Below are 14,059 nucleotides of genomic sequence, written 5' to 3' on the forward strand. Positions count from 1 at the left end.
CAAAACAGATCAAAAGATCATTCATTTTAGAATTTCGACATCACTTGTAATGATTTTAAAAAGCACGTATAGTGATGGGTCAAACTGAGCTTTTCGAAACTCTGAATCAGTTAAACCATTGTGTCGCAAGATGATTCATTGTTTCGAAGTGCTCCGATCGGAACTTCGCGTATTGCGCACAAATTGACCAGGTTGAGAATGTATATAAATCTGAGTATCATCAGCATAGAAGTGGTAGCTGAGGTTAAGGAATCTTAATAGCTGACCAAGAGGATAAATATAAATGCTAAAAAGCAGGGGACCAAGGACTGAGCCCTGTGGGACACCAGTACAAACAGGATCCACATCAGATCTGAAACCATTCATAAAGACAAATACCATGGTTAGCCATGGTTAATTTGTGGTTACCATGGTTTAACTATAGTAAACCATGTTATCTTAAGAGGACACATGGATATAGAGATGCCGTTTTCACTGCTCTAGGATTTACAGAACTGTGGATAGTTTCCATGCCTACTCGTCTAGATCAACTCTGAATAAAGAAAAGAGATGTTTAGAGGCCAGATTTGTGTTTATGTATGTGCAATTTAGCAGGGAACACAACTTATTTGTTATATTTTCCAATAGTCTCTTTTGAGTAGTCAAACAATCCAAAGAAAACATCTTTAACACAGAAAGAACAGTCACTTACAAAATGAGATTAGATGAACATTAAAAAATCTGACATTGCCAAACAAGTGAATGAATCTTCCTCAGAAGAGACAAAAACAGCAACTCACTTGTCTGACATATTATAATTATGTCCATAAGCTTTTTGTGAAATTTGGAGTAACTCATTCATCTGTTGTTTGATCTCTTCATATTTAAGGAGAGATCTGCTGTACAGTTTCCAAAGTCGGACATCACTTGTTATGATTTTCAAGGGTTTAGAATTTAGTAGCGATGCTCTGACGTGTCACTACCAATATCAGTCATTACTAAATTGTCCCTAGTAATAATTTTGATCAAATAAATTGGGGAAGCTCCGCTCACACGGATTCCTAATGAAATGACTCAATGTGACCGCATCTTGAGAGAAACATCAACACTATGCTTGCCTTAGTAAACAGCACTAATTAGTGGCCAGAAAACACCTTAATGATGTGTAAATATTGTCATCTCACAGGTCTGATGTTCCTGCACTTCAGAGAGACTGGCATCAATGATACTTGACAGAAACAAAAGCACCCGCTCATGTGACGCAAGGCTTCGGCTCCTGAAACTCTTCAGAGATTCAAGAGCCCTGGATGGAGTAGTAATTGAGCAATGACGTGTTTCTCCCTCAATACTGCACTGCTGGCTGAATCAATCCAGACTTTCACTCCAAATGTTTCTTTCTCCGCCTGGAGTTTAATTCAGCGTTGATCTGCCTCTCTGAAGCCCAGCAGACCACAGAGACGCTGCGTTAGTATTCACTCGAGTCCAGCGCTTCACATGGGCCTGGACGTCACAATATGAGTGCATTACATAACGAGTTTCAAGACACTTTGCTGATTTCTGAGACATCATCATTTGTTTACAGACACTTGCTTTATAATTTGCATCTAATGACATTCACACATTTTAAAGCATTTAAACACTTTTCAATGCCACTATGTTGTAATACTGGCTGCATTCACTACATAAACAATAAGAAGAACTAATTTCATGATTCACAGATTTTAAACTGCAAATTAAATTAAGACGACAATCAATAATTCATCATAGAGTGTTTTCTGGTATAATTGTAATTATGCCTTATGTACTGTGAAGATTGATTGTATGTGTAAAAATAATAATAATCATTTTGAAATTAGCCTGTTATTTTGCCTTCAAATGATATGCTACTCTGTTTGGGATCAATTTGACCCTGGCAAAAAACACACTGTGAAAAATAAATAAATTAGGTAATTGAGGGACTATATAACATTTGGAATATAAAACATTCAGATTTATTATATAATTTAGGGTATATTAATATTATCTTCCCTTTAAATTATTTTAACAAACAAATAAATAATTGGGGGACTACATAAAATTCACACACACACACACACACATATATGAGTGTACTGTGTCTGTTTATTATGTATATATAAATACACACAAATACAGTATATATTTTGAAAATATTTACATGTATTTACATGTATATATTTATATTCATATAATTTATATTATATATAAATATATTTAATATATAAACATAGCATATTTTTCTGAAATATATACATTCACGTGTGTGCATTTATATATACATAATAAATATACACAGGACACACATATTATGTAAACAAAAACTTTTATTTTGGATGCGATTAATAGCAATTCATCTTTTAACATCACTATATATATATATATATATATAAAATGTGTTACTCTTTGAGATTGATTTGATCCTGGCAAAAATAAATACAATAAAATTAAATTAAATAAAATAGTATGTATTTGGGAGACTATTTAAAAGTAGCTTAAATTTTTCACTCTTTGTTATATTGCAGCCATTTGCTAAAATAATTTAAGTTAATTTTTTTTCCTCATTAATGTACACACAGCACCCCATATTGACAGAAAAACACAGAATTGTTGACATTTTTGCAGATTTATTAAAAAAGAAAAACTGCGTATTCCGTCAGCAGTGAACTAATCATTCCTTTATTTAGAAAAGAACTAGAATAACATCAAACTAAATAGAAGAGTAGATCAGGGACCTTGATTTTTAGAAAATGTCAGTTTTCGAGGACAGTAGCTGGCAAGACTGTCTATTTACTGTTAATGAAACCACTACTTCATAATAACACGTATCAAATCAGTTTAACACTTTAATTCAAATGGAGAAAACCATCATTTTGTTATTACTATTTGTGCTAAATGAAGAGGTTTGAGGTGATGAATAGAAAACAAAAGGGCAAAAGAACACAAATTCATCTAGTTTGGTTGATTTTACAGCTGGAAGTCTCAGTTTCACCCGTTTTGCCCTGTAAATTGTCAAATGCAGTTCATGCATCAACTCATAATGCCGTATGTCAACATTTGCTTTGCTACATAATCAGTGTAAGCATATGATTGATCGTGTTAGTAGGTAAGAAAGAAATCATAACTCAAAGCATGTCAAAATATCATCAACTCAAAGTGCTCCTTAAACGTCGCTCTGAATTTAGAAGATTCGTACAAAAATAACAAGAACTAGATATATTGTGCATAAAATCAGAGAACCAGATGAGACTGTACATGTCCGTCACACACGGATGTTTCTAGCTGCTGCACATGTACTTCTGCGTGAGACTTTGACTGTTGACAAAGACGGGATCCACCGTGGCCACTTTAGCAGCGATGAACGAGTGAATGCAATGAAGCACAGCCGTCAGATTGGCAAACTCCAGCTCCTGGAAGAAAAGAAATAACCAGAAAGATGTTTCTCGCTTACATTTGAAAATTAAACTGGCTCTAAACTGATTTTGATCAAGTAAAGGTCAGAATAACGTCAGTAATATCTCCAGATGAACACTTACTGGACTGAAGCAGCTCAGCTTTACTTGATTCTCCATCAATCATGTTTTAGAGTCTCAAATCTGATCCTCAGGATCTTTTGAGGAGCGTTTGTTTCCAGAAGCTTTACTTTCACTGTTCCTCAGCGGAGGAATGATCTTCACAAGCCTCCAGAACATCTCACATCTTCTGAGGAGCCTTTATTTCTTCAGCTCTCAATCACTGCATTATATGTTTGGAGCATTTCAATCTCATCTTACGAAGACATATTATTGGGGATATAGAGTGACCACTGATATTTTGATTATTTTATGTAAGTAGCCGCTATACTGTTAGAAAGATCTCATTGATCTGTCACTCTTTGTTCATATAAATATCAGCATCTGCATCAAATTGCATATTTTTGCTCACTTTGAGTTTCTAAATAAAACTGAGCTGTTTTTTTCTCACTATATCAGACTATATGAGTCATAAAAGCCTGATGGATCAAATACACTCAACAAACAAACAAAAAAATTAAATTCTATTATTTCATATGTCAGGCTTTGGTTAAAGCCTATTTTATCAAATGAATGATAAATCTGACATCAAAACAGTCAAAGTAATATTGTAAACCCAAAAAATATTCTATGTTACAGCATAAATGTTGACTTAACATTTCATCCCAATATTCTCATGTAAACATTCTGACCTTCATTTCGATCTGTTTATTCTCTGAATTCTGGAACAGGAGCTTCACTCGTGTCTTGCCGTCATCCGATGAACCCTTCAGCTGGGAGAATTTGTATTTCCAGATGGTTTTCTGTGGAAAACCAAGTGAGAAAAAAAAAAAATTAAGCAGAGCAGACAGGCATGGAAAAGCTAAAAATAAAATGTATCACGAAATTAAATTCAGCAGCACAACTGTTTTCAACATGGATAATCATCAGAAATGTGTCTTGAGCAGCAAATCAGCATATTAGAATGATTTCAGAATCAGAATCAGAATCAGAATTAGCTTTATTCGCCAGGTGTGCAAACACACGAGGAATTTGTTGTCGTTTTTTAAGGTGCTCCTGGTACATACATACATGCATACATACACATTTGACATGAGAACAGAAAAAAAAAACATTTAAATAGTAAAACCTAACAATAAATAATGTGTATGAATCTGGAACAGTAGATTTATGTACAGATTTGTGCATCATTTACTCTATATAGAACTGTATAAATAAAGAGATATGCATATGTATTTACATAATAATTGAGAAAGAGGCATTAATTAAGGATGTAGAATGAATTATGGAAATGAATTACAGAACGCAGGTAATGATTCATACCTGCGTGTACTTTACAAGATTTCTGAAGATGATGTGACACTGAAGACTGGAGTAATGATGCTGAAAATTCAGCTTTGATCACAGAAATAAATTATACTTTAACAGATATTCACATAGAAAACTCTTATTTTAAATCATAATATTTTACTGTTTTTACTGTATTTTTGATCAAATAAATGCAGCCTTGGTGAGAAGAGACATCCAACCTCAAGCCTTTTTAATCATAAAGTAGGTGTTTTCTCTGTTACAACCGTAATTATACGAAGCTACGAGAATACTTTTTGTGCAAAGAGAACAAAAATAACTTTATTCAAGAATTTGTCTCCTCCGCGTCACCCTATAGCGTCATTATGGAGAGCATCACATACACTCTTAAAAATAAAGGTGCTTCAAAAGGTTCTTCAAGCGATGCCATAGAAGAACCATTTTTGGTTCCACAAAGAACCATTCAGTCAAAGGTTCTTTAAAGAACCATCTCTTTCTTATCTTTTTATAATCTGAAGAACCTTCTTTCGCCACAAAGAAGCTTTTGTGAAACAGAAAGGTTCTTCAGATGTTGAAGGTTCTTTATGGAACCATTTAGACAAAAAGGTTCTTCTATGGCATCGTGAAGCACCTTTATTTTTAAGAGTGTATACGTTGCATACAAACAATGTATGCAACGCATGTACGCGGTTAACGTACTTTAAGCTTTGATCTGAAAACAACGTATCTGTGTACATACAGTGCATACAGGCTCACTGTGTCTCTGTTCTTTCTTCATCCTTGGCACAACAACAAAGCTACAAAAAAATTAAAAAAAAGAGCCCATCTCCTGTTGTCTCTCACATCAAAATCCAGCCACCTACAGTATTTGTTTAGAGCTGGTTTGGCTTGTAAACGCTGCTTGATCTGTGCAGATTTCTCTCCTGATTCAGACCAGAACACTTTTTCACTGGAGGACACGTTATTATGGATTATGGACTCATATTTTAGTTAAAAACATCTTCATTGATGAATTTGTATCAGCTTTTGTCTTCTCCAGATGTTAACTGATGGACTGGAGTGCTGTGGATTATTGTGATGTTTTTATCAGCTGTTTGGACTATCATTCTGACGGCACCCATTCACTGCAGAGCATCCATTGCTGAGCAAGTGATGCAATGCTACATTTCTCCAAATCGGATGAAGATACAAACTCATCTACATCTCGGATGGCCTGAGGGAGAGCCCGTTTTCATTTTTGGCTAAACAACCATAGCTTTAAGTTAGTCCATTAAGCACTTTAATTTCATGAGGACTGTAATAAAGCTCTTTCGTTACGGGTATTTGAGCTGGTTTGGGTTAAACGCACAGACGTGATCAGCACATCACGACTGAAGACAATCACGTGTAGCACACTTTTCACTGACGTGCAAATCACTGCCTGCTATTCGAACCAAGAACAATACATGCCAGATTTAGACGGCACAACTAAATTGGCATGTCAAGCTCGTAATCAGCCCGTGTTAGTCTATTCACGCTGTCTCACGATTGCAGATCCCAACGCTTCTGCGTGAATCACAAATCACGTCATTAACCAGCACCTGCTGAACTCTTCATTTCAAAAATACAATTTGATTAAGCTGTAATGAAATAAACTAGTTCTATTAAAGGGTTCAACAGTTACAGCGTACATGAGGACGTCATCTGTGTCTGATCAAACTGATTTGTGTCATTTGATCGAACAGGATGAATGATTTAGAGTGACACAAACATCCACGAATTCATCAGATTCACTGATAATACACTGTAAATAAATAAACAAAATGTCATATTTGCTGATGACCATGCTGCTGTTTTCCCTCCAGAATGATGTCACTTCCTGGATGATAATGAAGATGATGATGATATCATTGAGGAACTGTTTTTTGAAATTTAAAGTTTTTTTTTTTTAGACTAAAAGGATGAAAAGAAATTTTCAAAACACTGGAAAAACCTATTATTGCATCACCAACTAAAATTATTATTCACAAGCAAACATGTTTTGCTTAAACATTTTGATATTGATAATACTTCGATAGAAAATTAAATAAAGAAAAATAAAAAAATGAAATAAAAATAAAATAAATTAATTAAAAAAGATATAAATAAATGAAAACAAACATAAACAGGGATAGAAAAACTTTAACTGACCACCAATTAGAACAATATTCACAAGAAAATGTTTTGTTTGAAACATTTGGATTCTGATTACATTCAGATATTTTAATAGAAAATAAAACAAACAAACACACATGGATAAAAAAAATAATTGATCACCAATTAAAACAATATTCACAAGAAAACATGTTTTGTTTGAAGCATCTTGATATTGATAACATTTTGATATTTCAATAGAAAATAAATAAATAAAAACAAAAATAAACATGGGTGGATGAGTAAAAATAAATAAATAAATAAACTGAAACAAAATTGGAAGACTACTTAACAAACTACATATTTTGATTAAAAAATATAAAAAATAAAAATGAAAATAAATGAATAAAAATAAACATGGATGTATGGATAAACAAAAGCCAAAACATGAAAAAAAATTTAAAATAAAATAAAACGGTAAGACTTCTTAATAAACTGGATATTTTGATAGAAAATAAAATAAAAAATGAAAATGAAAATAAATAAATAAATAAATAAAAACTAAACATGGATGGATAGATAAATAAAACCAAACAAAAATCTAAAACATAAAACAAAACATGAAACAACCAAATTTGAAGACTCCTTAATAAACTGGATATTTTGATAGAAAATAAATAAATAAATAAATATAAACAAAAAAGGATGGATGGTAAATACAATCAAACAAAACATAAAACAAACAAACACACAATAAATAAATTAAAACAAAACAAAACAAAACAAAACGGGAAGAGTTCTTAATAAACAAAACAAAACAAAACAAAACAAAACAAAACAAAACAAAACAAAACAAAACAAAACAAAACAAAACAAAACAAAACAAAACAAAACAAAACAAAACAAAACAAAACAAAACAAAACAAAACAAAATTTTTTAAATAAAATAAAACGGTAAGACTTCTTAATAAACTGGATATTTTGATAGAAAATAAAATAAATAAAATAAAAAATGAAAATGAAAATAAATAAATAAATAAAAGCTAAACATGGATGGATAGATAAATAAAACCAAACAAAAATCTAAAACATAAAACAAAAGACTCCTTAATAAACTGGATATTTTGATAGAAAATAAATAAATAAATAAATATAAACAAAAAAGGATGGATGGTAAATACAATCAAACAAAACATAAAACAAACAAACACACAATAAATAAATTAAAACAAAACAAAACAAAACAAAACAAAACAAAACAAAACAATAAAATAAAATAAGAAGATTTCTTAATAAACTGACAGCACTGCATAGCAGGAATGAACGAATGAATGAATCAAACAAACAAACAAACATGGATGATGGATGAATAACAAATTAAAATAAAATAAAATGGGAAGATTTCTCAATAGACTGGCTGTACTGCATAGCAAGAATTGAATAAATAATAAACAAACAAACAAACAAACAAACATGGATGGACAGACGGATAAAATAAAATAATAAAATAAAATAGGAATTTCTTAATAGACTGGTAGTATTGCATTGCAAGAATTAATTAATTAAATAAATAAAATAAAAACATGCATAAAATAAAATATAAAATAAAACAGGAAGATTTCTTAATAAACTGCCAGTTACTATGATACTATGGTACTACCACAGTATTTATACATGCATCTATTTATGTCATATTTGTATGCATGCATGTTTTTATTTCTTAATTTTTATTTTTTACTTTATTTTTATTAATTTATCTAAAAAGGCATAGCCTGCAGATGCATTTTGAGTTTTTAATGTAAACATTTAATCAATTGGCCACACTTTATTTTAAGGTCCAGCTTTTGCTATTAACTATGACTTTTGCCTCCTAATTTGCTGTTTATTAATAGTAAGGTAGTTGTTAGTTTGGGTTTGGAGTCTGATTAAAGGATCTAAAATATGCTCATGTAGAATAAGGCATTAATATGTGCTTTATAAGTACTAATAAACAGCCAATAAGCTAGTAATATGCATGCTAGTTAATGAGAACTGGCCTTAAAATAAAGTTCTATCAATCAATTAGTTGATCATTATTTATTTATATTTTTTTTATTCAGGTGCCACTGACTGAACAGAAATCTTCAGTGGAGGGAGAAAGAGGATCACAGCAGAAGGGTTTGTGTAATTGTGTCTGTTCATCTGTTTTGTTCACTATAATTAGATTCCTGGAAGTTTGTGTTTCTGGTCAATGTGATTATAGAGACACATCGGCATTCCCAACACACTGACCCTCGCAATCACATTACAGTGGCCTTGACCGATGCACAGTCCCTGAAGAGCACCGGACTGAACACTGCAGCAGCTGGAAAGAAGATACAACTGCTCAAAATAAAATGGAATGAAATGAAATTAAAGCTTTGTATAAAGCGTCTGCCAAATGCATACATGTAAATTCAAATAGTAAATAATCTATTAACTGATTAAATGTTTACATTCAAAACATCTAATATAGCCATGCCTATTTTTTTTAAATACATTAATAAAAAATGTATTTAAAAGCTCATCTGCTCATCTTATTATTTATTAAGTCTACAGTATACTGTCCTGCACATTTTATTTTATTCTTATTTTTAATTATTTTTTAAAATCTTTTTCCATACCTATATTTATATATATATACAAACAAACAAACAAAAACAACTAAAAAAAATTATAAAATAATTAAAAAATAAATAAATGTAATAATCAATTAACTGCATAAATATTGGCATTAAAACAATAATAATGAATAAATAACAATTCAAAACATTAAAAATGAAATACAAAAATGAAAATACATAAAACCTAACATATGCATGCATGCAAGGATCATAAAATATTTGCAATATTTTTATTTTAAATTAAATTTGTAAAGTGCGAGTACAATCCTAAACATTGATTATTGATTATAACTACAAAACACATTCATGCTGAAACTGACTGACAGTCTTGTTTACAACAACAAATAACAAATTAATACTAATGAATAATAATCCATACCAAAAATTTAAATGCAAAAGCAGTTAAAAGCATGACCGGCTCTCAGAAACGCAGCCGTCTGCTTTGCATTTCCAAATCAAATCCTCAAAATAGGAAACATTTGTACCTAAATATGCATGAAATGTAACAGTAATATTCACAGTATTACAGTTAGTGGCTCTTGAAATCAGTTAGGCACGAGGAGGAGAGCGAGTTTCCGCCGGTGACATTTGGATTCTGCAACATCATCAAGCAATCTGTCGAGCCAGAGAAGAAGCCATTAAAGTTGGTCAACACAGCTCTGACTAATATGGATGGAGCAGGGGAATTACGTCCTGCCAGCATTTCTCTGGGCTCCTTATTATTTTTGCATTAAACGCCCATACAGCTCACAGACGTAGAGACCAGTGTTACTTTAGAATCACAGACATTACTATTAGAGTTTTTATTTACATTATTTACATCAGTTTTTATTTTTATATTTTCCATTTTAATTTTCGTTGAAGTTTTAGTAATTTTGCTGTTTTTCTAAATTTTAGTAGTTTTTGTTTACATACACGCACACATATACATAAACAATAATTATATACAGATGTATAAATATTTATTCATTTTGTTGTATTGTTGATTAATTAAACAATAAAACAATAAATACAATTTACTAAAATGTAAACACTTTTTAACATTTGGCTATTTTTAGCATTTTTATAATTTTTGTTTTATATATATATATATAGTTTTTTTTTTCAGTTTTACTTTTTAAAATTTTTTTGTATTAAATTAAACAATAAATACAACATTTAAAAAAACCTAAAACATTACAAATAAAACAAAAAGTAAAATGTAAACAATTAATTTTTGTTGACGTTTTAGTAATTTTGCTGTGATTTTATAATTTTAGTAGCTTTTAGCTATTTTAATATCAATTTAAAAATGATAAAATAAAATATAATATAAAATAAAAAATTAAAATTAAACAAAAAAATAAAATGTACAATTAAGTAATTGTTTTGATCATTTTTAGTAGTAGTAGTTTTTTATTAATATCTTATTTCAGTAGTAGTTATTTTAGTACAATTTGAGAATCAAGTTTAAAGCATAAAAAAAGAATAATAAAATAAAATAAAAAGTAAAATAAAAATAAAACAAATACAATTTACTAACATTTAAACAGTTAATTCATTGTAAAGTTTTAGTAATTTCATTGTGTGTTTTTCATTCTTAGTAGTTTACATATAGCTTTTATCAGTTTTATTATTTTGATATGACAAGTTAAAGCTAAATTAAAATGAGAAATTTTGCACTGGCCATTAACTGAAAAATAAATAAATATTTTATTTCAGTTAACATTTATTTGTACTTTTCTAAGGTTTTAATTTCAGTTACAGTTTATATAATAACTCTAATTAATTAGAGACTGCATGAACTCAAACTTTCCAAAATGTCTTCAAGATCCTTTAAAGTCTCTTCTCAGGTCAGATGTCCAAGCATCCTCTGGAGTCATGAAGGTCTCACACTCCTGCTCTTCTTCACAGAAAGCACAGATGTGTCGTGCTGTTATGAGCTGCCAGAGGAAGCAAACGCTAGCGACGCGGATTTGCGGCTCTCACTGTCTGCTCGTGTAAGTGGCGCCTGTCACATGTAAAGCACAGAATGCACGCCGCTAATTGGAGAGCTTCTCCTGAGGGATGGGCAAAACACAGAGTGAGGTTTGTCGAGGATTTCCTTGTCAAGCTGAGCGGAGAGAAAGTCCCAGCATGCTGCAAATGTGCCACATTTCTGCTCTGCAGTCTGTGAGAGCAAACACAGACGCTTCATCAACGGCCAAACATGCAACGCCACACTGTTCCTCATACAAACCCCTCCTGACCACGAACACAAGGCTATTTCTCACAAAAAAAGATGCTTTTATTGATGTAAAGAATTGCAACAGATTTTTATTACGTTCTTTTATTAATTAAAAAAAATAAATAAAAACATATAGAGAGAGAGAAACTTAAAAAAATATATAAAATAAAACAAACAAACAAAAAGTAAATAAAAAATGTAATTTACTAAAACATACACATTTCTAAAATAAATAAATGAATAAATAAATAAATACCTTACATATAAATATCAAGTTGATCATAAATAACATCAGACAAAATCATTTTAAAAATTAAATGTAAATGAAAAACAAAAAATAAACTATTAAAAACAAAAAATAAACCTTACATACATACATAAAAAAAATTTTCATTGCAACAGATGCATCTTCAAAAAATTTGGACAAACATAAAAAACAATAATTTTGAAGGGGATTCATGTTTAAGTTATGCTGTAGCTTACAAAGATATAAATCTACTCTATGTAAGTATGTGAACCCAAACAATATCTATGCTGATCGATTTTATGCATTTTTTGTTATTTTAGTACAACTTTAGTATCAAGTTAAACTAAATGTATTTATTTTTTCAAACATTTTATTTTTGTTAAAATATATTTTATTTCAAGTTCTTTTATGGTTTCAGTTTTAGTTAACTATAATTCAATCATGACAACTCTCTGAAGATTTTAGCATGGTGATGGATATGACAATGTTAGTGTATTTGGTCTTGGCGGAACAGATCTGCTACGCTGCTGCTGAATTGCTGCTGCTGTTGGTTATTGCTGTAGTTGTAGATTATTGCTGCTGCTGCCAATGCTACTGCCAATGCATATGGTGATATGGTGCCGTGAGTATTTAAGACATACTGCTGCTGCACAAATAGCATATAAAATAACCCCCGCAGTAGATCAATACAGGTGGAGCTGGGGAAGGTGGAGGATTTCAGAGAACTCTGAAAGCACGCTGCAGGAATCTCAAGTGAACGCTAGCCAGCCATATAAATGCAAGGCAGTAAGCTCATTGGCTGCATATGCAGCATGAACCAATCAGCTTGTGCCAAGTCGTTTAACTCTCTGAATATCATCAGTTACGTTAACAAACCGTCAGCCTGCGCCATCTAGAGTTTCATGACTGAACTATATATTAACCCTGATACCAACACATCTGGTTTAATGGCACAGCTATTCCTGCTTATCACTGACCTGAACATGTTTTACAGTTGAGGAACTACAGATATTGAACTGAATCAACACTGAACTGTAAATAAAAGCCTGTTAAGCCCTTGTTGTGTTTGCTGATCTTAACGAATTGCAACAGATGCATGACTACAACATCTGGACAAACAAAGGTTTTTTTTTTTTTTCATTTTATGGGCTGCTGATTTTGTTTTACTGCACCACATGAAAATGCACATTCTATATACGTGAATGCAAACATGCATGCAATCGATGCACTGCACATGCATTTCAGATGAATGCAACAATGCATGCAATACAGACTGTAATTAACAATGCAATGAATGTTAATTGCTTCTATCTACAGTTTTCTCTCTTCAAATACTGTCATGAAGAGAATCTTGTTTGCTGTCCATTGGCCAGCTGCATCTGTGCAACTGTGAAATACACACACTTGCTGTTTTTATACCATATAATGCATGTTAAGTATGTATTGTACAACAGAATTGTGTGTTTGCAATGCAGTGGCCAATAGTCTGTTTGTATACTTGTCTGAAGGATGATTCTGTCTCAAGACAATAAAACAAATCTAGCTGTCTGGAGAACAAACCACTAATCAAGCACTAATTGAAATTCGTTGTCACCTTTAGTTGCATCCCTAAGGACAGAGATATGTTCATTCTCGATGTGGTCCAGCAGTGATGAAGATGATGCTGACAAATGCAGTATGAACTCATGTCTTTCTGGAGTGCATCTGAAGCGAAACGTGGCTCTGTAACACACTCCTGCATCTCTCAGAGCCGTCAATCACCGCGTCCTAAACGAGAGCTGGACAATCAAGACTAACTGATGAAGGACAATAACATTATCAGCGGAGTGACGCGGAGCACAAATCACTGAGTCTGCAACTATCCTTAGTGAATTACTGAAAGTCACTTTCATCTTAATTAGTGGTGTTTGCTTAGAGAAGCAGAACTAGAGTCAAATATCTGAACAAACACACAACATTAAGTAGTGCATTTCTTTCACATTCACTTCAGGCAATATACAAAGCTTTACATCATATATATATATATATATATATATAT

General features: G+C 31.6%; 1 protein-coding gene across 1 annotated transcript in view; it reads right to left on the reverse strand.

Annotated features, from left to right (window-relative positions):
- Nucleotides 1-2,654: 2,654 nt before the first annotated feature.
- The window catches only part of LOC107552869 (gamma-2-syntrophin-like), an 82,670-nt gene continuing 71,265 nt past the window's right edge, over nucleotides 2,655-14,059 (reverse strand). Inside the window, exons 16-18 of the mRNA XM_016234907.1 lie at nucleotides 9,198-9,270; nucleotides 4,199-4,309; nucleotides 2,655-3,404 (exon numbers count right to left, since the gene is read on the reverse strand). Coding sequence (XP_016090393.1) covers nucleotides 3,273-3,404; nucleotides 4,199-4,309; nucleotides 9,198-9,270 — 316 coding nt within the window. The 3' untranslated portion in view covers nucleotides 2,655-3,272. The remainder of the gene's footprint in view (nucleotides 3,405-4,198; nucleotides 4,310-9,197; nucleotides 9,271-14,059) is intronic.

This window comes from Sinocyclocheilus grahami, unplaced genomic scaffold (assembly GCF_001515645.1).
Source record: "Sinocyclocheilus grahami isolate Dianchi unplaced genomic scaffold, SAMN03320097.WGS_v1.1 scaffold460.1, whole genome shotgun sequence".
NCBI classification, from domain to species: domain Eukaryota; kingdom Metazoa; phylum Chordata; class Actinopteri; order Cypriniformes; family Cyprinidae; genus Sinocyclocheilus; species Sinocyclocheilus grahami.